The sequence below is a fragment of the Melopsittacus undulatus genome, chromosome 11, assembly GCF_012275295.1.
Source record: "Melopsittacus undulatus isolate bMelUnd1 chromosome 11, bMelUnd1.mat.Z, whole genome shotgun sequence".
Classification (NCBI taxonomy): Eukaryota; Metazoa; Chordata; class Aves; order Psittaciformes; family Psittaculidae; genus Melopsittacus; species Melopsittacus undulatus.
In genome coordinates this window covers 6,200,315-6,222,802 of record NC_047537.1, presented here as the reverse complement: position 1 = coordinate 6,222,802, position 22,488 = coordinate 6,200,315, and the positions used below count along the sequence as shown (strand labels likewise).

General features: G+C 46.8%; 1 protein-coding gene across 1 annotated transcript in view; it reads left to right on the top strand.

Annotated features, from left to right (window-relative positions):
- The window catches only part of EEIG1 (estrogen-induced osteoclastogenesis regulator 1), a 37,815-nt gene that overhangs the window by 6,991 nt on the left and 8,336 nt on the right, over positions 1-22,488 (top strand). The window contains exons 3-7 of the mRNA XM_005145613.3: positions 14,508-14,628; positions 14,930-14,959; positions 18,410-18,526; positions 18,975-19,021; positions 21,603-21,766. Coding sequence (XP_005145670.1) covers positions 14,508-14,628; positions 14,930-14,959; positions 18,410-18,526; positions 18,975-19,021; positions 21,603-21,766 — 479 coding nt within the window. The remainder of the gene's footprint in view (positions 1-14,507; positions 14,629-14,929; positions 14,960-18,409; positions 18,527-18,974; positions 19,022-21,602; positions 21,767-22,488) is intronic.

Genomic DNA, 22,488 nt, shown 5'->3' with positions numbered 1-22,488 from the left:
GAGTGTCCTGGGGGTGTTTAATGGAGAAGGCGTTTGAATGCAGCCTCTAGAAACGATGTGCAATAAAACATAACCTATTTCCAGATAATGTTAAGGCATAGTACCTGCATTGCTTGCATTCAGAGCCAAACACAGAGAAACTAAACAGCAAAAATGAGAAAAGGGGTAGCTAAATGTAGGTAAAAGTAATGACAGCAGAAGCAGTGGGTGAGGTTTAATCTGTGCAAGGTGAGGGTGTTGGAAAAAGGTGCAGAAGTGATACAGCACTGCAAGATCCGCAGCACAAACACTCTTAAGCTGCAGTTTGAGTTTGCAGAGCATTTCTACTGCTTTTTCTGGGCTGCTTCACCTGCAGGGTCTGACTGCAGGAGCTTTGGGGTGGGTTGATTTGCTTCGTGCCAGACTTGCCTCTTCCTGTCACTGGTCACCGTGTCGGAGCCTGTCACAAGACAGAATGACATTAAAACTTTCCTGCCATGGGGGCTGTATCCTGTTGAGTAAAACACAGTCTCTGTTCATGCTCTGATTGCTGTTCTGCCTGCTGCTGCTCAGGCAGGAGCTGCTTTGTTGACCAGCAGCTGTAATGTAAAGCCCTGTAACTGATAGGCTGTGTGTACAGCATCAGTAAATATGTTTGGATACAGCCAGCTTTACAAACTCCCCCTCTCATCCCTGATTCTGAAGAGCTAATTCTTAGTAACAGCCTTATCTGTGTGACTTAAGCAGCTCTTGGCTCAAAAAATGACTTGTTGGAAATTAATGTTCTACACTGAAACTGGGGCCATGTGGTCCATTTGGTTTGCAGGGTGGCAATACCATCAGCTCTAGCTGAGGACAAAGGTAGGTAGGAGAGGGTTCCCTCCCTCCTTTTTAGATGTGTTTATTCCTGAAGTACAGGAGAAAACCTAAATGGCTTCCAGTCTGTTTATTCTCTGTGCTCTTGCACTGCCATCAGTGTTGATTCTAGCTTTGCAGCTGTATTTCTGAGGCATTCATGCATGCCTCTGGGAGCCTGTGGTCTTCGCTGCACAGTGGTTGGTATTTTAATAGGCCATAAGTTGCCAGTGGCAAGTTGTTCTGGTACCAGTTTCTGGATAAATGAGGTAGGTACAGATTTATTTCCTGTTTTATTACAGGAAGCTACATCTGGTAGCATGTAAGGAGACCTCAGATCAGAAACCTGCCTCACATCAGGGCAAGCCTCACAGAATGGGATGGTGAGCTCTTGCAGCATCCACCTGTGCTTGGCTCTGTAGGGTTTCATCTGTGCAAGGACAGACGGATGTGGCTCTGTATGAGGCCTCCCTTTTTCAAACAGGATATGTTCTGCATCCTCTGTGGGCTGCCAGCTCTGCTCTGAAATGGCTCAGGAATTATTTTATAGCTGTGACTTGTAGTAAAATAGGAGCCTTTAGGAGTGTCTTGGACCAACGCTTGGGTCACAGAATCCCAAGGGTTGGAAGGGACCTCGAAAGATCATCTAGTCCAAACCCCCTGGATCTGCTTTTTAATTCTCTATCAGTAATCAGTGATATAAAGGTGATTATTTCAGGTGTCATTTCACATGGCTGATGTGTTACCCTACCCCAAAACCAGCTGCTGACCCTGCAGGATGAGAGGCTGTCTTTTCTTGCAGTTTATTCATGTTATGCCAAGTGCACTTGCTGGGAGATGTGCTATACATTGCTATTGCAACACTGGACTTGGCATCAGGATCTCTCTGGTACCATACAGTGGGACGCAGCTTGGATTTGAAAGGCACTTCCCACCGGACAAACAGTTGTGCCTGTGTTCACTGCATGAACAGCCTTCTTGTTTGGGGTATTTTTAATCTGGTGAGCAAGAAAGGGAATTGTTCTTCATGGTTCAGAATTGCTGATCTTCATGGATGTCATTTTCACGTGCTTCTCCCATGTAGCTCAGTCAGTGAGGTTGAGATGAGGAAAGGAGTGAGGAAATGGGATGAGGTTACAGGGATGAAGAAGAACACGAAGAGGAAGCGCATGAAGAATGGAGGATTGGGAGGAGGCAAGTGTGGAAGACAGGATGTTCTCGATAAGCAATAGCATATACAGGCTGTCTAACGGATGCCTTCCCTGCGGATAGAAAGTAGCTGAGCTGGCAGGAGAGCAGGATTATGCCTTTCCTTTGAATGAGTTTATCACAGTTCATTGGTGAGAGAAGGCCTTGAAGGAGGTCCCGTGTTGTAGTAGGAGATGGGGCTGAAGCTAAAAATACTTTTACAGCCATGTGCTATATTCTGAATAAGAAATTAGTCCTATCTGTTCAGCCTGAAAGCACTGAGCGTGCTTACATGGGAGGAAGGAAGAGTGTATATGGATTTACTGTCCTGGAAGCTCTAGAAAGCTGCAGCACTGATAAACTGTAGCTTTAGAGACCTACAGAAACCATCACCCTACATGTGGTTGGTAATTTCCAAGCCTGAAATGTGCTCTTTGAAATGAAAAGAGCTTTCTACCATTAGTTGTTTGGGGATTGCCACTTTCTAGAGCTGAGTGTTTGCCTCAGTGAGGCTGTTCAGTGTACTCAATATAGAAAATGAAATTAAAGGTCTTGTTTAGCACCTTTAAGGAATGACCAAGCTCCAGTCTGGCTTTGCAATGGAAAAGCACATAGGAACCCAATAGAATGTGGCCTCAGGTTTCAATTTAGGGTAGTCTCATATCTCCATTTTGCCTCAGAATAAACCTTTGTATGAAATGACTGCAGCAAGATGTTTCCCTGACAGATATTGAGCTAATGATTGACAGAGTCTTCCTCAGCCAGCTGCACATGAAGGACTGCTCAGCACATGCCTTCCTGAGCTCCTGCCTGCTGCTGGAGTCTCCGTTCCTCCTGAAATGGGAGTTGTGAGTGTGAGGGTATGAAATGGGGAGGCCAGAGCAAACCCTGCAGAAGGTTTCCAGTTGCTGCCTTCTCTGTCCAGTCACTTCAGTTTCCAGTTCCTAAGGGATAATATTGCTCATCAAAATAAAGCTGCAAATGGCCTGGAGTGGGAGAAGGAAAAGCTTGACTGGAAAAACTCGGAGAATAAATTTTTCCTTGGCTCTTTCAGGTTTTATCCATGCTTGGAACAGCAGAGGTGAGGTTGGGTCTCAGTGGGGTTTTGTTCACTGCTGGCTGGGGACAGGGTTGCCAGCTTGGTTGTGTTTCCATCATGCTTTTTCTGTTTCTGTTGCTAGTTCCTGTGCTTCCCATCATCGCCCAGGCTCTGCCTGCGTGTCAGAGAATGAGGGAGGAATGATGGATATTTATAATTCAGCAGTCTTTCCAGATCTCTTGATGCTCCATTGCCCTGGAACGGAGCGTTAGCAGTCACTCTTTGACGCAGACTTGCTGCACCAGGTCAGCTCCAGCTAGTGCTGTGTCCTGTTTCCAGGTTAAGCAATAAGGGCTGTTCAGAGGCAGTTTGCTTGCCTCTGTTACACATTAATTATGCACTAACCCCTCTGTAGGAAAGCTCTTTTCCTGGCTTCTGCCAGAGGCCTGTTATGGTTTCTCTCATTCTTCGGGAACACCAGGCAATTGCATCTGCATAAATGTTGTATTCCTTTCAAGTGCAGTGCTGCACATCTTATACTTTCAGTATCCTGCAGTGCTCCTTGCCACAGGGGAGACTGTGTTGTGGAGGGGTGTGTTTCCTATAACTGTTTTTCACATTTGCTGCCTTTCTGCTTTGTTGAAGACCCCTTTTCTGCCGTACAGGGACTGGCTGATCACACTCTGGCCATGGTGCTCTTTAAAGTCCATTTCTGATGGAGGTTCATAGCAATGGCTTTTCCTGCTTTCCATTGAAGCTTGTCTGCTCTTTCAAAACAAAGCTGCATGTTGTCTTCCCTGCAGAAGCATTGCTTACACATCTCCAAGTAGGGGACAATCAAGGGAATGTGTCTGAATACAGCTCGTAGTGACAGCCACAGAGGAGGTAAAAACTCTGCTCCTCACAAACCCACTGCTGGCACCAGAGCAGCGGGAGCCTGGGCTGACTCCTCATTGGGGCTTAACCAGCACTGACTGCTGCTGCATGTTGTGCTTTTAACCAAAAAGGAATTTATCCAAGTACCTTTCTCTGGTTAGGGCAGGTTGCATCACAAGATATTGGTCTGTCTGGGAGAACTGCATTTGTCTGAGGAGCAAAAGCAACTCTAACTGCTGTGTCCCAGACCCTTTCCTCTTCCCTTCTGCTGGCGCCGGCATAGCACCAGCTCTGACACACTCCAGCACCGGGGCAGAGGGGAGGGAGTGTGGGCCAGGCAGGGTTTAGAAACCCCAGCCTGTCACCACCAGCATGGTGATGAGTCAGGGGGCAGCAGCTTTACTCAGCAGCCTCTTCTAATTGGCAAACCTCTTCTGCTGAGTGGTCTTTTTGCTGATACAAGCCAAGAGCAAGAGAGATCGATGGAGGGGATGGAGCTACAGGGAGAATGTGTCTGCTGCTTGTCCCTAAAACCAGTGACCTGGTTTGCACTGCTCAACAGTGCCTTTATAAAGGAATCATCATAAAGCACCTGTGTTCATAATGAAATGAAAAAGCTGCTATATAGGGCTTTCTCCTGCACTATTAGATCGCTTTTGACTCAATGTATACTGTATAGAAGTGACTCATAGCTGAACACGTCTGAGCATGGCAGGGTGTTACCTCTTGGGTAACTAAACCTACTTTTAGCACCAGGGTTGACTTCAGGCAGCTTATTTACTGAAGGGCTCTTCAACGTACTCAAGCCAAATTGCAGTGATGTTACATCACACAGTATTAATGAAATTACTCCAGAAATGAACTTGGCCTCGTGTGCAGGTTAATTTGCACTGTAAAGACTTCTCTGGTACAGCCCTATTGGCAAACTCTCCCCATTGAGAGAGGATTTATATTGGCAAAAAATGTCATTTAACTACCTTGGCATCAATATGTCTTCATGTGTCATAAATCTGCCTTAGAGGCAAAAAGATCTGTCTCTGTGTATATCACTTGTGCTAGGGATGCTGTTTGGAGTCTTGTGGCAATTCCCCTCAGGCTTCTCATTTTACAGATATACCATCCCAGGTATGGAGTTGACCATGTCTTGATCCTTCTCATCCTGTGTGGATTTTCTTGTTTTGAAAGGTAGGGTTTTATAAGAGCATCTTGTTTACAAACACAGCTTTCTTGCGTCATGGAGTAGTAGCCATGCCTTGCACCCTGCGTGGTAGGGATATTATCAGATTTCTCCTTGGTGGAGTTGACATTGCTGTCTTTCTTTACTAGGCGTTTAAATTTAGGCAGCAAAAGGCAAATTTGGAGTCTCTCAGATGCCAGCTAACATTTAGGGGATGAAGGAAGTTTATAAATACATCAGCAACATCTAATCACTGAATCTTCGTTTTGCATCTACAGTCTTGACAGAAGTGTAGAGGCTTTCTCAGTGTGATAGATGTACGTATTGACTCTGAAACATCATGGGTTAATCTACTTTAATCTTGAAGCATCTGCATGGAACAAACCTTAGAGGTTTTCTGAAGTGTTTGGGACCTTCTGAAGCTTTAGTTCCCCTGTTAGAACCACTGGGGAAGTTTGAACAGTTATTTGTCCAATGGGTGAACAGGCCCTGGGAGTCAGGGGGGTTTTCCCTCTTAGCTTCTGTGGTTTTTACTGTGCTGTTGACTTAATGGGCCTGAACATCCCCTTCCTCTGTGCCCTCCATCCCTTAGTAATGGGAAGGTCTCTCAGCTTGGCACTGCTCATCCTCTCGAGCTCCAGCTGGATGCCATAGGTAAGAGCTCTTCTTAGTTAAGTTGCCACCATGCCTGCTTTATCAATAGAGCACATTTGATTGTTCAGTGGTCATAGTTGTGGAAAATCAGATCTGAAAGGTATTTTTTTCCAGAGTTAGACAAGTTCTTCATTGTGGTAAATGCTCCATCCCTGGCAGTGTTCAAGGCCAGGCTGGACAGAGCCTCGGGTGATATGGTTTAGTGTGAGGCATCCCTGCTCATGGCAGGGGGCTGGAACTGGATGATCTTAAGGTCCTTTCCAACCCAAACCATTCTGTGATTCCATGAACTGCAAGGGAACCCAGCCTTCTGCAGCACAGAACAATCACAGGAGCAAGAGGAACAACACATCTGCAACCACGGGAAGAAAAGGAATAGCATCTGAGACAAGTTGGAGAGCGCGACACCAACATGCAGCAACCTGAATGCAGGAGCTGGTGGCTGACCTGGGCAGCCTCAGGTGAAATCTGCAGTGCAGAACTGTGCTTGTGTCTTCTGTAACTGAAATCCTTGTGAATTGCCTTATAAGAGGAAGGCCTGGGTGACGGGCTTGGCAGCCTGGCACTTAGTTTGCTCTTGGCTAATCCAGCTCCAGCGTAGTCTATGGGAACAATAGAGGTAGGAGTTGATGTGGTGACTCAGTGCATGATCAGAGTTCAAAAAAAGCAAATACGTCTTTCAGTGTTCAATATGCACGTTATTACAGACTTGTATTGCAGCAACTGAGTCATCCCCCCAGTTATTCCTTCCTTTACACTTAAGGAGTTTGGTAGTTCTTTGCCTGTGATGTTTTTGCTCCTGGCACATGGCCCTGGCCTCCAACCAAAAAGAGCTTGTGCTCTGTAGATGTGGCAAGGAGTCCTTGGATGTGTGCTGCTTCGGGTTGGTCTGCCTTCAGCACAGTGTGTAACAGTAGATGGATTGCATAGCACTCGCTGTTACAGTCCCTTCTTGTCCTTGTTTTCCTCGTGTCCAGCTTTTCTTCTCTGCTTGGAGATGACAGAACATGAATTGGAAATCCCTCAAAGCAGCCTGGCTCTGCTGAGCATGTCCTGTCCGTGTAGTGCCGTGTACACATCCCTTGCTGCTCCACGGCTGAGCCTGTTAGAATTATTTCCCCTTGCCTTCTCTCTGCTCCACCCTTCCCAAACTCATCTGACTTGTTCTATAGCTTAAGTTTGAAAAGGTCACTTTTCTGGGGCTTTCTTTCACCATTTGGTACAGTTTTTATTTCACTATGCAATTTCTGCTGCAGCACTCGGTCACCAGCTGCATGCTGGTGTTTAATCACTTCCATTTGTTCTTATAGTATTTTTAACATAGTTCATGTTAGGAAGAGCTGTGAAAGGCTTCAAGATTTAGATACAAGGAATGGTTCGAAATATCTATATTACAATAACACCCAGTGTTAGGTTTTAGAAGCTCTGGATGGACTGGAGAGTGTGGCTATGCTGGAGTACACGGGATGGACTGCACTGGAAAGCTCTTTCCTATGGGACATTGTGCATGAGGTGCAGGATCTCATGTCTGTCACCTATAAAAGACACATGTCTGGATGCACGTGACTGGAGTCCAGGCATAACTGCATTACTGCCTTTCAGAGAAGCTGTTAATACACAACTAGGAATGCTGATGCTGGAGGCTTTTCTCCTGGTGATTGACTGACTGCCATCCCCATTCTCCAGTAAGTACTGTTGCTCCCTGGCTTGTACGGGTGAACATTGATCAAGACTGATCACTGCCTTGGAGGGAAGTGTAACACGCAGTTCAAAAGCTGTGCTTCTATAGAAACAGGCGTCTGGAAATAAGGTTAAAGCCATCAAAAGTTAATTGCTTGCCTGCTAGATACCAGCTTATTCCTAAGGAGGATTTCTAAATCACTCTGTGTATCCTGTTTTTTGTTTCACACTCGCCTGGTTGGTTTTGCTCCAGTTCCTTTGCCTTTCACATACTTGGTGCTGTGTCATTGCCCCTTGTCCCCCAGTGAAGCAGGCTTCTCTGCTCCTTACCTTGATTTCTCAGCTGTGCCTGAAGTTTCTTCCATGAGCTTTTCTTTCCTGGACAATTGCTGTTAATCCTTTTTCCTGCATTTGTCTCCGGTGAAACAGGGATTGTGCAGGCTCTGCTGTGAACTGCATAAGTGGAATCTGGTTTCCTGAGCTGACGTTTCCTTACTCTTCCTTCCATGTTCACTCTTCCCTCATCTCCTCACCTGCCAGCAAACAGCAGGAGTGGATGTATGTCTATTGCCTGGTGTGTGGCAGAACTGAACAAGCATGGTGAAGCCCTCCAGAAGTGTTGGAGCATGCCCTTCTCCTCCAGAAACATGCTGGGGTGTGGGAATGCTTCACTCTAAAAACACTGGTGTTCAAATGTGGCACTTAGGGAGCCCATCTGTATCTCCCCATTGGTGTAAATGAAGAACTAAAGTGATAGGTGTACACTGATGCCAAAAGGGAGGTGTGGGTAAGTGTCTTGCTCCACCATGGGCCTTTGGAATAGGTTTGCTGGGAATTTAGAAGTCAAACTGGGAGTAGGTGGTAGATGTGATGACCTTACTGCTGAACCCTTGTTTAAAACACTTGCAGTGAAACATCCCCATGAGACTTGTTTCAGATGACAAAGGCTCGCTTAGTTCTCTCAGTAACACAGTCTGCATCATCTCTCTCTGAGCCATTTTTCCATCATAACTGCTAATGTCTACTTCCCAACAACCAGCACTTGTCAGCTGCAGAATACGGGGTTGTTTGCAGTGGGGGAGACGTCCAGCTCTTCGGGTTGGCACTTGTTCTGGTCAGTGATGTCAGCCCAGTCAAAACAGAGTGACTTTATTGTTGGGAGCTACTTGCAGCCCTTTCTGTTCTACTCAGGGAAGGCAAAACCCCTTCATGTAAAGCTTGATGTAAAGCATTTTGCACCTCCAGGTTAAACTACCTTGGCTTTATGTATCTAGATGGGGGTTTGTGATCCTGTATGGTGTTCCCCAAGGAATCATAGAATCCCAGCCTGGTTTATGTTGGAAGGTACCTTAAAGCTCATCCAGTTCCAACCCCTGCCATGGGCAAGGGACACCTTCCACTAAAGCAGGTTGCTCCAAGCCCCATCCAACCTGGCCTTGAACACTGCCAAGGATGGGGCATAAGGAATATGGAGTGTCACCTCTCATTCTTGGGATACATTTCCACTGAGCTTCCCAGTGCCTATTGCTCATCGTGTTTTCCTTCTACCTGTGTTTGGCCTGCATGAGCTTGATGACATGATAAAATAGACAGCAGCCCTAAGCTTTTATTATCATGGTGTGTTCCCAGACTGCTGCCTGGTTTGCTGTCTGTCCATGGTGCAGCTTGCTCACTGCTCATTTCTCTCATTTTCCTTGCCAGGAACCTGGATGGCAAAGCCTCAGAGCTGTAGTTGTCTGTAATAATAGGTGTGCTGCAGTGAAGTGCCCTGTCCTGAGCCCGTTATTTGGGGATACCCACAGGTTCTGGCTCATATAGCTAAACCAGCTAATGGTTAAATGAAGGCTCCCTTTCTGTTCTGTATAGATGTTCACACAACTTCGTATTTTCTGTGCTATACAGGCAGTGATTAGGCCCTCTGTCTACAGTGGGACCTGCTGTGTTAGTAACATGGTATCAATTCTGGTGTGCTGTGAATACCAGTTACTGGTCCAGCATCACAAAAAGTCAGTTTTAAAAGAGGTTTTTCAGGGACTTGCCCTTGTCAAAGGTCTCTCCTCCGGCTTTGCACTAGATAACCTGGTTAAAATAGTAACTGTCTTCTGCAGAGCATAATGCAGGATTGTTCCAGATCTTGCCAAGCTGAGGGAGTGTCAGCGATCCTGCTCTAATTCAGCCTTCAGAAGTGCTGGGGCTGTCTTAATGATGGGTCTCTGCAGCTGAAAGCAGAGCAGGGTAAAGAAGATGCCCTTCAGATGCAGTCTGCTGAAATAACTGTATTTTCTTTCCTTCTCCCCCTGCTGTGTGATTGAGGGCAGGTTGTGTTACCTCCCTCCCCAAAAGGACCCACTCACAGCACTCACTGCTGCTATGTGTCAGGGTCCCTTTGAGGGCTGCTTTTCAGTCCCTTGCGCTGAAATGAATCTGAGCTGGGAGCTGGCTTGCTGGCCTCTTTAAAACGGTGTTATCTTTCTTCTGCTTATCAGATGGAGATGCTGCTTCGGTGGTGGCTCACTCCCGATGTGAGGAGGGTGCTGCGAGCAGGCAGGAGGATTAGTTCTGCTTGAAGGGGCAGACACAGATCCACATCTTCCAAGCATGTGGACAAGTGACCGTGTGGATTGGGCATCAGGAACTGGAAAGCTTGCCCTCCCTTTCCCTTTGCATAGAGATGAGGAGGAGGAGACCTGAATAAGCAACTCTTTGTGTGTGCTTATCTATATACTGTCTCCTTTAGCCTGAGGTTTTCCCACATCTGCTCCCGTGCGTGAAGCATCACACTGACACACATTGCTCTGCTGAAAGCATTAGAAAGCTATTTGTGTTCTTGCCCTCCCAGTAAGCCTGTGGCCTTTTTAGAATGCTTCTTACTCTTAACTGTCTTATGTGTGAGTACTGCCATAAAGTAAGAGAGAAACATCTGCTTTCCTAAATGCTTCAGCAAAGCATTGCTGCGGGTTGTATGTTTGAAGTGTGATACCCAGTTGGGCATAACTCGGCTTTGTGTCTGTAAATAGAAGTTTTAATCTCTGTTCTGGTGTTACATTAGATGGGTTTTCATGTGGGAGAGAGGCCTATGGTAGCCCAAGATAGCATAGGTCATATCTGTGGCCTTTGTCAAGGAGTGTTTGCTGAAGCTAACTTGTGTTCACAGTGAGCTCTCTGGCTTTCTGTAACAGTGCTACTCTGTCCGTGGCACTAAAATCACAGTTGGTAAACAGATCTCTTAAATCTGTTCATTGCCTATTTCTCTGCCTGTCTCCAGAGCTGCAGTAAGATCTCATGTGTGAGATCTGCACCCAAAGAGGCCTTGGTGGCTTCACTGAGCACATTGCTGCTTGCTTTACCAGTAGGTAAACTGGTGGGTCGGTGCTGTGCATCATTCCCATTACTTGGATTCGTACCATGCCATGGTGAAACATCATCCAATTGCTCTTTTTTCTGGTAAACCCTCTCTTGAGGGATAGATGGTGGCTGGGAATACAATGAACTGTCCCTTCTGGCTGCTCAAGGAGCTGGATGGAGATAGATGAGCAGCTGCAGGGTTGGAAGACCCTGAGAAGCTCTTTGTGGACCTCAGTGCTCACAAAAGCTGCTGCAGGGTTGCATCGGTTTATTCTGAGGAGGTATATTTAGGTCTGGAAGAGTAATTACACAGCTTTGAATAAGTCTGGAGTCAGAAGAGGGCAAAGCTGAGCTTGGCAGGGATTCAACCTTCTGGGAATCTCAGCAAAGTGGTACAGGCAGCTTCTTAAAAATAAAACTTCTGCAGACCCGTTGAGCTGACACCTTGTACCAGGCTTGGGGCTGCTCTATTTCTGGCTCTCCAAATGCAGAGGAACGTTTAAAATTAGCCATTTTGTGGTTTAAAGCTGTTAGTTTCTGCTTTGCTTTTAGCTGCCTTGTGATTAGGATGGAAGGAAAACGCCTCTCAGCAAAGCCCTCTCCACGCTGCTTATGTGTTTTGGGTTTGGGTGTGATGGTTCCTAATTGTACATCAGAGAATATTCAGGGGCCAAACACAAAACTGCTCCTCATCCAGGGTTTCCCTATTTTAGTGTTCTCTGGTTCCCATCTAACCATGGCTTGATGGGAGGTGGACACACAAAGCCCATCGCTTCCCACAAGCCATCTTTTGGGCATGTGGAACTGATATTTTAGTGTTTGATTGGAAGCAATAGTACTGTTGGTTGCTTGTCTAACGATACAGACCCAGCCCTCACCTTTATGTCTTTAAACTCGCTTTAAAGCCACACTTTAAAGTGAGAAAGAAAGTTGAAAAGTCACTTTTGTATGATTATAGCACTTGTGACCGGAAAGCAGCTCTGCATTTTAACTTGTGAACGCCTTTCCACCCTACACAGATTATTCCGAAGCTATGAGCCCCAAGCTACAAGTGCACCTGCAGCTCGTGTTCGTGTTTGTGGTGCTGTGGGTAACATAACTCCCCCCGAAATCCTTTTCCTAATCCCTTGCACCGTGTGGTATCTACAGCAGTTCTGGAGAGCCAACATACAGCCTTAGTAAAAGCAGTGTGTCTGTTAGGGGCGCTTATGCTAACAGCAGATTACTCTGAAGGAGCTCTTATTGCTCATCAGCACTTTTGGTTGTAAAGTAATTAGCCCTCATTGGACTTGGCAGCACTTAGCAGATGCTTCATCATAGCTGCATTGTAACAGGAGCAGAAGTCCTGAGTAAGGAAACTCGCACCATGGAGCAGTTCTTGCTCCTGCAGCAGCTGTGGGCAGCCGGGTGTGTGTGATGGGTGTTCAGGAGCTGGAGCTTGGGCACTGAAATAGTCACTGGTGACCGGAGCAGGAGCTGTGAGCCGGGTTTGCAGCAGTGTGCTGTTGGACCTGTCTGAGCTGAACATCGGTCACTTGGCCTCGCTCTATAGAAAATCATAGAATCCCAGGCTGGTTTGGGTTGGAAAGAACCTTAACATCATCCACTTCCAGCCCCATGCTATGGGCAGGGACACCTCACACTAGACTGTGTTGCCCAAGGCTCTGTCCAACCTGGCCTTGAACACTGCCAGGGATGGAGCATTCACCACTGCTCTGGGCACCCTGTGCCAGCGCCTCAGCACCCTCACAGTAAAGAGCTTATCCCTTATTTCTAACCCGAACCTCCCCTGTTTCAGTTCAAACCCATCACCCCATGTCCTGTCACTACAGTCCCTGATGAAGAGTCCCTCTCCAGCATCCTTATAGCCCACTTCAGATACTGGAAGCTGCTCTGAATTCATTCCTTTTTAAAGACAAGTAGTGCTAAAATATTCTGTGTTTACTGCGTCCCCTATAACTTCCTTATGCCTCTGAAGTACATGTATTCCCAAAGCATTTTCCTATTCTGTCAAATTCCTTGTTTCATCTGTATCCGAGTTTTCCTTCCTTTAGGTCATTTGAGATACCTGCTATTAAGTCAGGTTTAAGACACCTCACAACTGAAATTTCACTTGCCTAATTTGCCTGGCTGGGCAAATATTTTATTAAAGGCAAAGCCTTTTTAATCCCTCTGGAAGTGTTTTGTCTCCTGTCTGAATGAGCTGGAGTTGAGTGAAGCAATGAGAACCAGCTCTCCTCTTGAACTAATCCCAGAACCAAAGGTACTTTCGGCACTCTGATGTCTCACTTTTCAGTGACTTCAATAGCCAGCCTTAGTTCTGTCTGAAAGGAGTTTAGGTTCACTTCCTGGCAGGAATTGCTGCCCTCTGTTTTCCCATGTTTTTAAACAGGGGTGATCAGCCCTTATCTGCACTACAGGCAAGTACAGGTTTCAGTTATTTGTCAGCTTTTCTGCTCTCTGCATTTGCCTTGGCCAGCACATTCAGGTCCCACAATACAGCTCAGAGGACTAGCAGGGACCTCCCAGGTCCCTGGTATGTGGCCTGTTGGGCTCACTCGGGGTTGCAGAAGGGCTTGTTGGGCTGTGCTCTGGCTTTTGGCCCTTCCTTCCCAGAAGGAGAGTTAAGGCAGTGCCAAGACTGATCGTTCTCCCCTTTGCCACCAATCTCTGGCATGCCCTGTGTCAGATGGTGGGAAACCTCCCTTTCCCTGCTAAAGCAAACAGTTTATCAGTTGCCTTTGCCCCTTTGTCCTGTGCAAAGAGGAGAGATAAGAGCAAGATGCAAACTTGCCAGCTCACAGCTGTCAGCAGTGCCTTCCCTCCCCAGCCTCAACACTTTGAGAACTGAATAGGCTGAAGGTCAAGCTCTGAGCCATAAACAGGTCATGTCCTGCAGAGGAACCAGAGCCCTGTTGAAGGACCCACACACCTCCTTTCCAGGCTCCTTGGGAGGCTGAAATCCAGCTTCCCCTGAGGGCTCTGCGGAAGCCAGCCCTATACCTGAGGAAGGTGGCTTCTTCTCCTCCTGTGTGCTCAGGCTAAGCTGGAGCCATGTGCTTCTCCACTCACCCTGGGGGTCTAGGTAGGCTGCTCAGAAGCTGTGCAAGCAAAACCACCTCTTCCTGGTTTACACTGCTTTATGGTCTGAAACCCCTGTGTGATTTGAAGCACAGCGTTTGCTTGGTGTGATTCTGTCTGCAGGCACCCAGGAGCATTCCCACGTGTGTTTTTGTCCTCCTTCATGCTGGCTGTCCTCACTGACTTAGTCCCAGCATGAGAAGCAGGATGGCTGCTGGGAAGGCCAAGCTGTCCAGGACACACAGCACATTCACTGTACAAAACAGGCACATCAGGAAGATAAGCTTGCAAACCTTCAGCCCAGTTCAGTTACAGAGGCTGAGCAATGACTGCACTAAACCAGCTGAGCAGGAAATGTCAGTGAGCTTGTGAGAGTTTTAAAGGCAAATTCTGTTGATGAGGTGATGAGCCTTTCCTGGAACCTGGGTGGATTTTACCTGCATTGACTAGTGAGAAGCTTGTTGTGATTATAACACCTTTGTGTGGTGCAGTTTGAGGTGGTGTGGACAAAGCTCTGTTGTAGACAAACTTAACAAGCCAGATTGCTGGTCATTAAAAACAGATACTTAATAATGAGGATTGATTTGGTTTGTGCCTTTATTTGAAGACTGTTTTCTTTTTGCTTTCTCACAGAGAGGAAGTGCAGGAAAACTGTGTCCGCTGGAAGAAGAAATTCACCTTTGTGTGTAAAATGAGTGCCAACCCAGCCACAGGACTCCTGGACCCCTGCATCTGCCGAGTGTCTGTCCGGAAGGTGAGCATCTCCCTTCTGCTTCTGGCAGGTCGTACCACCAGAGTAATGGTGTTGGGCACTACCTGCTTCTTGGCAGCAAGAAGAATTGCCTGGACAGGGGTGTGTTTGGGCCAGGATGTGACTTGAACACAAGCAAGGGTGTTTGATGGAGGGTGGGAGTGATGAGGGTGGTGGTAACCCATGTGAGACAGAGGTTTGTGAAATCCTGAGAGCAAATTCCAGGATTGAGTAATGACTTTCCCCCTGTTTCCCCTGCACATTTAATAGTTGCTTTTCCTGTTTGTTTTGTCTCCTGTTATAGGAGCTGAAGGGCGGAAAAACCTACTCAAAGGTAAGAACACAGAAAGGGCAAATGTGGCAGAGCTATGATGGTCTTGTCTTCTGTTAGTGCTTTACACCCATTAGAAACCAGTGGCTGCTGAGTGAAGCAATCAGAGGACATGGTCATTAGTTCTTAGTTGAAGCCTGAGTTAAGCGATTTCCCAAAAAGTGGACATGCTGGGACAGGATCCAGATTGCACTGGATGTGGATTTGAGAAGGGGGCTGGGAAGATGATCTGCATGTCCTCAAACTTTGGGGAAGTTCTGAGTCAGATGTGAACTCTCTGCCTTCTGGCAGCGTCTTGCTAATAAACAGAGACTCCAGTTCTGTTCTCCACAACACAGCAGGGAGCTGCGGCTGGGGTAGGCACCTCGCTGCCTTGTGTGCAGGCAGAAACCTACAGCAGAATCACTGCCTTCCAAAGCACAGGAGACACGGAGGCAAAAAGCAAACACTTCAGCAGGGATGTTAGTTTTGGTTTGCTCCCCACCGTTTCCTTGCTTGTGCTATGGGAGAGACAATGGGACACCCCCTTCTCTGTGTGCTGGATCAAGAGACAATGTTGGCTTAGAAATGGAGCTCACACAGAGCTCAAAACCATGTTTGTTTGAAAATGAGTCACTGCTGCTGGTTTCTAATAAACAGATGTTCAGGTCACGCACATCCTTGTTAGAGCTTCTTCTAATCAATACCCTTCCTGACACCCCAGAGGTAACTGGCTTTGAAGGGTGAACCACAATGCATGATAGAGGGCAGTGGTGCTGCCCACACTGTTCCTTTTTAGTTGCTGGTCAGGTCGTCGTCTCTGGGGCCATCAGTTTCTCTTTCACTAAGCTCTCACTGAGGGGGAGGTTATTCCTCCATTCTGCAGATGTTTCTCTGAGACAAAGTAAATGCATCAGCCTGTTCCTGCCATAGTGTCCTGCCTCAAGTGTCCCCCAGGATTTGCAAACAGAATTAAAGCCTGAAGGCATGTCTCCATGGTGGACTTAACCTGGGCTCTTATTCAGGCCATGTTCTAACCTACTGCCTGTTTACTCAGTCTCCAGTTGTGTTTAGTGCCTTTTTGAAGGAGTCCTTATTGCTCCAGCCCAGCAAGGGAGACCAGATCTCAAGTACCCATCTCATGCTTAGTCTGCTCTGTAGAAGGCAGTTGTGTTCTCCTAGAACTCAACAGAAGACAACCCAAGCACTTCAGCAGCTCAGAAACAAGGGATGTCACACCAGACCAGGGATTAAGCATTGCAGTCTTGACCAGGCTTATTCCAGGCAGGCCCCTGTGGCAGAACTAACTTGGGATTCCCGGTGTTTCTAGCATAACGTTATGCCCCTGCATCTGTATTCCCATTCTGAACAAGTCCTCACCTTTTTAAACTACATTCATTCAGCTGAAAACTCCTCCAGTAGTGGCAGCAGATGTAGAGGAAGATGCAGCTTATGAATGCCTCTTTACCTGGTCCCCCTTCAGCAGGGACTGAGAGTGATGGAGCTGTTTGTGCTCAAGACAGTTTCCATCCACTCGTGCACCTTTTGCTTTGACGTTAATGTCACTTCAGTGTCAGGGGTCACAAAGAGGAAGCCAACAGGAAGGATTGATCAAGCGGAAACTCTTTCCCTGAGCTGGAAGAAACACCATCAGCAGGCTGGAAAACTGAGGAAGCTATTCGGAAAGGTTACATCTGAAAACATCCTTTTGTTAAGGGATCCTTCCTCTATATACTGGGAGTCTGCTTCCTGAGAAGAGCTTCTGACCTCAGCACACCGTATGGGTGGCTGGAGGCTTCTCCCACCCTCTGTCCTCTGATGGTGATCACTGAGAAGTTAGTGCTGTGGTGAAGAGGGATCTGGGTCTCTCCTGTGCCCTGTTGTTTGTGCCATGTCTCCTCTGTCCTCCAGTTTTGTCACAGTGATGGATTGCAGCTCCCTCTGTGGCTTTCTCCTCTCATTTATCTCAGAGATAAATTCACTGGTTTGGGGTTGTCTTCTTCCTTATCAGGCAATACTCAGCAAGCAGCATCCTGGGCTAGAGGAGTCAGGAACGACTGGAGAAACACTTGCATTAAGGGAATTCTTATGAACAGAGAAAAGAAGGAGAAAAGTTAGGGTTTGGGGGTTTATTTGCCTTGTGGTTCCTGCTGTATCCTACACTCTATTCTTTCTTTGCCATCAGCTCTTGCTCCCCTTTGAGAATGGGATGGAGGAAGCAGCTACGCTAATCCTGCAACTGTCTCCCCTTGGGTCACGTATCTTGTGCAGGCTGTGGTTTAGATTCTGACTTGGAGCAGTGGGAGCCAGGGTTCATGCAGCAGTGACTGTGGTTTGTGCTCTGACTCCCTGTCAGCTTCCACAGTTGACAGCACCACATTTCTTTAGGACAGTGCTACTGGTTGGGGCTCCCTGTTGTGCCATCCAGCTGTCAGCACCAGGGCAGGGGAAATGCACTGCAATGTACAGAGTAGCAGCTAGGTGCAAGCTGCTTCTCCACCTCCCTTCTGTGTTCTCATGGAAGGTGACCTGTAAGTTGAAGTGACGCAGTTTCCATGCTTGGATGGCTTGGCCAGATACGGGGTACAGCATCTGTTCCTGATCAGATTAGATGAAACACAACTGACTTCTGTTGCTAAAGCTCTGTTTAAAAGAAGCTGTAATTTTTTGTTTGAAGCACTGTCTTAATACACCAGCAATCAGAGCAGAAACACAAAAGTACTCTTCCTTGTGTTCGTCTTTAGAGGCGTAGATAGGTACCCTCTTTGAATTTGCCTGTCCTCTTCAACATTCCCTATTCACCTTCCCTATTTGCTCCCCTTTGTTAGAGGAGGTCTAGAGAGCTCACAACTAAATCTCTCCAAATACCTCTTCCCTTCTGCCTGTCAAACATACCACTTCCCAGTTAAATCCTAGCAGTGTTGAGGAACCTTTGCTCCAGGACAGAGTGGGACACACACTGCTGCATGGCTCTGGGTTTGCAGCCTGCTCTGCTCCAAGGCTCAGGTTTGTTTTGCAGGACGGTGTCACTTTCCTCTGTAACAATATCCTTTCATCTCCTGGTTCACATGCTCCACTGCATTCTGGGATGGCCCAATACAAAGAGTGCCTTATTATGTTTGTGTATGTGTGATTCTGTTTTTTCCACATCGTTGACCTAGTGCCTTCCATGTCCTTGGTTATGCAACGGCTACGGGCTGGTTAACACTGTCCTGGCCAGCACCACTGCTCTGTGTCTTTCCTCCACATGGAGCTGACTTCCTGAAGGCCTCCAATGTGGTTTGGGATTAGGAATGTGATCCTGCTCATTCAAGAGTTGGGGGCTTCACAGCCACAACTCTTTGTGCACTGGCTCCTGCTTCTGCCCTTACTCACCGATGCTCTCTCTTCCTTTGGTCTGTGTGACACCACAAATCCCTTTATTGAATATATTTTGTTCTCTCCCCTTCCCCTCCATTGTGTTCTTGGCTACAGCTGGGCTTTGCTGATCTCAATCTGGCAGAGTTTGCGGGCTCTGGATCCACTGTGCGTTGTTGCTTGCTGGAAGGATACGATACTAAGAACACCCGACAGGACAACTCCATCCTAAAGGTACTGCCATAGCGAAATCCTACTACTCAGTTGCAGTGCCAGGCCTGAGAGGAGGCTCTGCATTATGTACAAAGACAGGATTTAGCCTTTTATGCTGCTAGTCTGACTTGGGAAGCTTCTCATTATCAGAGTTGCCCTTTGATAGTTTGGCATCCATTTGGCCAAGCCATGATCCTCGATACATTCTTTGTCATCAAAGAAACCATGAGCAGGAGGGGGGAAACAAGTTCTGAGGCTGGTATCCTGCTGAACCATTGCAAATGAGAGTTACTGATGCCAGTAATATGGGACAGGGAGGGAAATACCTTCCTAAATCCCTGAAGCTGATTTCCTTTGGAAAGGAGCTAGGTCCTGCTAATCTTTACACCTAGCCCTTGACCTCCTGCCTGTTGTGAAGTGAGGAGCTCACTGCAGCATGGTTAATGATGTGCCTTGTTCACCTCTCCAGGTCACGATTGGAATGTCCCTGCTGTCAGGGGACCCCTGCTTCAAAACGTGAGTTTCTGGGTGCTCATCCCATGCTGGGCAGACCAGCACATCTGGTTCTTTCGCAGTTCCTTGCTGGAGACTAAAATTGATAGGGAGGGGGAAAAGATGCCCTTGATTGATATTGGGAAGTACAGAGGAAAGCTTGAACCTGGTGGTCTGAGTTGTTAAATAGCACAGCCAGCCTGTGCTGTTAATCTTTGTCTCTGCTGTGGTTCTCCCAGCTTGGTTATTGGTTGTGCACAGTATTTTCTCTGCTGGTATCAGTTAGGTTTTAGAAACCAGTGGCTGTTGATGACAAACTTCATGTTTTGCCTAAAGGATAGAATTTCTCATAGCTCTGGGGCTGGTTTCCCTGACCTCCTAGAAGGGAAAGGTCAACGAAGAAAACAGGCTTGGAAAAGGACACGCTTCAGCACATATCTCACAGGATAAGGAGCTCAGATTGAAACAACAATACTACAAGGCTGAAACATTTTAATTCTCCTTTTTTTCGTATAGGAACCCAGGTTCATAGTTTGTCTTAGTTAGCAGAGAAATTGCAGTTGTGTACTTGTTAATACCTCATGGTAGGAAAGAATAAGTACAGTTAAGCTATGAAGCAGTTTTGTTGCTTATGGAACTGATGGAGGATCTGTTAACAAATATACCAGCAACATCTGACATTACACTGCACTATAGCATGGCAAGACTCACAGCCCAAGCTGTGTAAGGTGTGTGACTGTACACAGCAGGACTGCTATACACTGATAGACTGTGTTGACTCCCAACACTATGAGAGAAGAAAGCTTTACCTTGAGGCCATCTCTTGTAGCTGTGTTATTCTGGGCTCAAAGGTCTAATTTTAGGAGCTAGCTTGAAGTGTATAAATCAAGTTACATTCTTGTTGTAAAATGCTGCATGATTTGGGGTGGGTTGATTTTGTGAATGGCTTTTCATAGCACTGCAGTGTTCAGCCCCGAAGTGCAGTGTCATCTGGTTCTGCAGAGTTTCTGCCTCAGAAGGAAGTGTAATAAAGAAGTTTTGGATCTCTTAAACCATAACTTTTTAGCGGTAACAGATGTTTTAAATCTAGGGTACTAGGATGACTGGCAATAATATGTCTGACACAAGTAACTGTTGCTCCTCCACTGTGGAAGCAAGTCCCACTGTTAAAAGTGCCTGAAAATGATACCGAATTGGGTATGAATATCCATTTAATATAAGTAGGCTCAGTGTGAAAGTTAAACCTCCTAATTTTCTTAAAGGCTTTTTCCAGTCATTTCCATTTTTTCCTTACATGTTGACGATGTGCAACTGTCTGGAAATGGAAGCTTTGCGTGTAGAATAGCCCTTGATCAGGAGAGCTTTTGATAAATGGCACTCATTAGAGGATTAGGCAGGAATTAAACTGTGCTGGGAAATCACTTCCGAGCACCGACTTTCTGCAGTGCTCACATGAACCTTCTCCTCCTGGGTGTTGTGGAGGGGGCAGAGCAGCCTTGAGCTGAGACCCAGAGCCTGCTCCGACATCTGCCACAGGAACAGTTACTTCATTAACACTGTAAAGGCCTCATTAACCTGCCAAGCAAAGTCCCCAAATACCTTGGTGCATGTAAATCACTAAGAACATGATTAGGGAGGGTTTTTTCCTTGTGAAGGCATGCTATGGGTTTCCTGAAACCTTTAAAGCTATTTGGCTGCCCATAAAGCACTCTGAGTGCTTTATTCTTTCTCCCAAAATGCTGCCAAGATCCTCTCATGTAGCATCTTCTCAGAGCTCCAAGTGAGGCAAACAGGAGTTTTTCTTTCTCACTCCTCACTTAAAAGGCATAATATGATCCATTAGTTCCAGTTCAGACTTCAGGCTAGAGGGAAGTTAAGGCTCCAGCAGGAATATTCACTTTGCCACACTGCACATGCTGTGGCTTCCACCCAAAAACACTTCTGGAGGAAGGGAGGGGGCTCCAGGCACTTGCAGTCAGCATTTACAAAGGGATGTTGGGAGCACACAGAATAACCAGGAAAAATGATTTTGACAGCTGGAAAAACACTTCATTTTCACTGCAAAGGAGTTTAATCATCAGTTGAAAAAAAGGAAAGGTTATTTGCTCATTGTAAATGTGCTCTCACAGGGCGATGGGGTTGCTGGGATAAAAAGTTGTTTTCTGACCCAAGTCAAAAAGGTGTAATGAAAGGGTGCTGGAATTGAGAGCTGAACAACAGCAAACTGGTTCCTGTTTGGGAAGCCAACTGGCCACTGGACACGTGCTGGGGGAAAGGGCAGCTCTGGAGGATAGCACAGGCTCTGAGCCTGTTGTCCTTACAAATGATTGAATTGATTGGCCTCTTTTTGCCTTAAATTAAGCCAGTAACTTGCTTTTTCTTGTAATGCACTCCACATGCAGTGGGAGGTAGGGGAGACCTGAGCCTTGCATGTAGAAATGTGAAATCCAGTGTCACACTAGTCACAGAGAGCTGCCAGCTTCCCCCATCACAAAGGGTAGGAGCAAGCGGGGGAATGCTCTTGTTAGTAGAGTGGGAATTGCTGGTGGGATGGGGTGATTCCCAGTCCCTGCCTGTCTGTAACCTCCTTCACTTGTGATTCCAGGCCTCCCTCCACTGCCAAATCCATCACCATACCGGGACAGGACTCTTCCCTGCAGCTGACCTGTAAGGGCGAGGGAACCACGAGCAGCAGCAGCAGCAGCAGCGGTTCAGCCACGATTGGCTCCTTGCGTCAGACCAAGCCAAGAGCTGCCATTCTCAGCTCGGGTATGAATGTCTGTCCTGGAGCCATGCAACGCTCGGCTGTGTCTGGACACTCTTTTGTCCTTTTCCCCACAGTTACAAGCACAGAAACTCTTTATTTTTTTCATGTTTTCCTCACCCCTCTGCTCAGGAAGAAAAACAAAACCATCCATGAAGTGTAGCTGAGGAGAGGAAGGATTAGTGTTTGCATATTTGTTGGTGGAGATAAAGCAATTTGTTCTTTTTGCTGGGGATTTAATAATGGCACTCATCCTGCTTTCATTGTGTTCAAAGACACTTAATGTTGTTCTCCTCTCAGCTCTTCTGTTGCTCAGACTTATTGTCTAGAAAAGTTCCTCTGAAGGTTTTAGAGGTTGGTTTGAGGTCTGATGGCCTTGTTCCAGCTGCTGATGCAGGGTTCTTCGGCTTCTCTATGAGCCTGTTTTCAAGGGCACTGCATTTTCACGTAGCTTTTTTTCCCTTCCTAGTACATTTGGAGTGCAGGCAGACACACTGCACCAAAATAGCACTCCAGGCTCATTACCTCAGTGACTTAGCACACTGTGCAAGTGCTCTTCTGAAACTGGCTAACGTGTTATCCTTGTGCACTTCTTGATATGCTTCCTGCATGAGAGACAAGCAGAGGTGATGGCGAAGGAGCAGAGGTTATGCTGAGGTTTCTCCATCAAATTCAGATGTGATTTAGATGGCATGGGCTCTTTCACAAGTAATTAAGAAAGTGATAG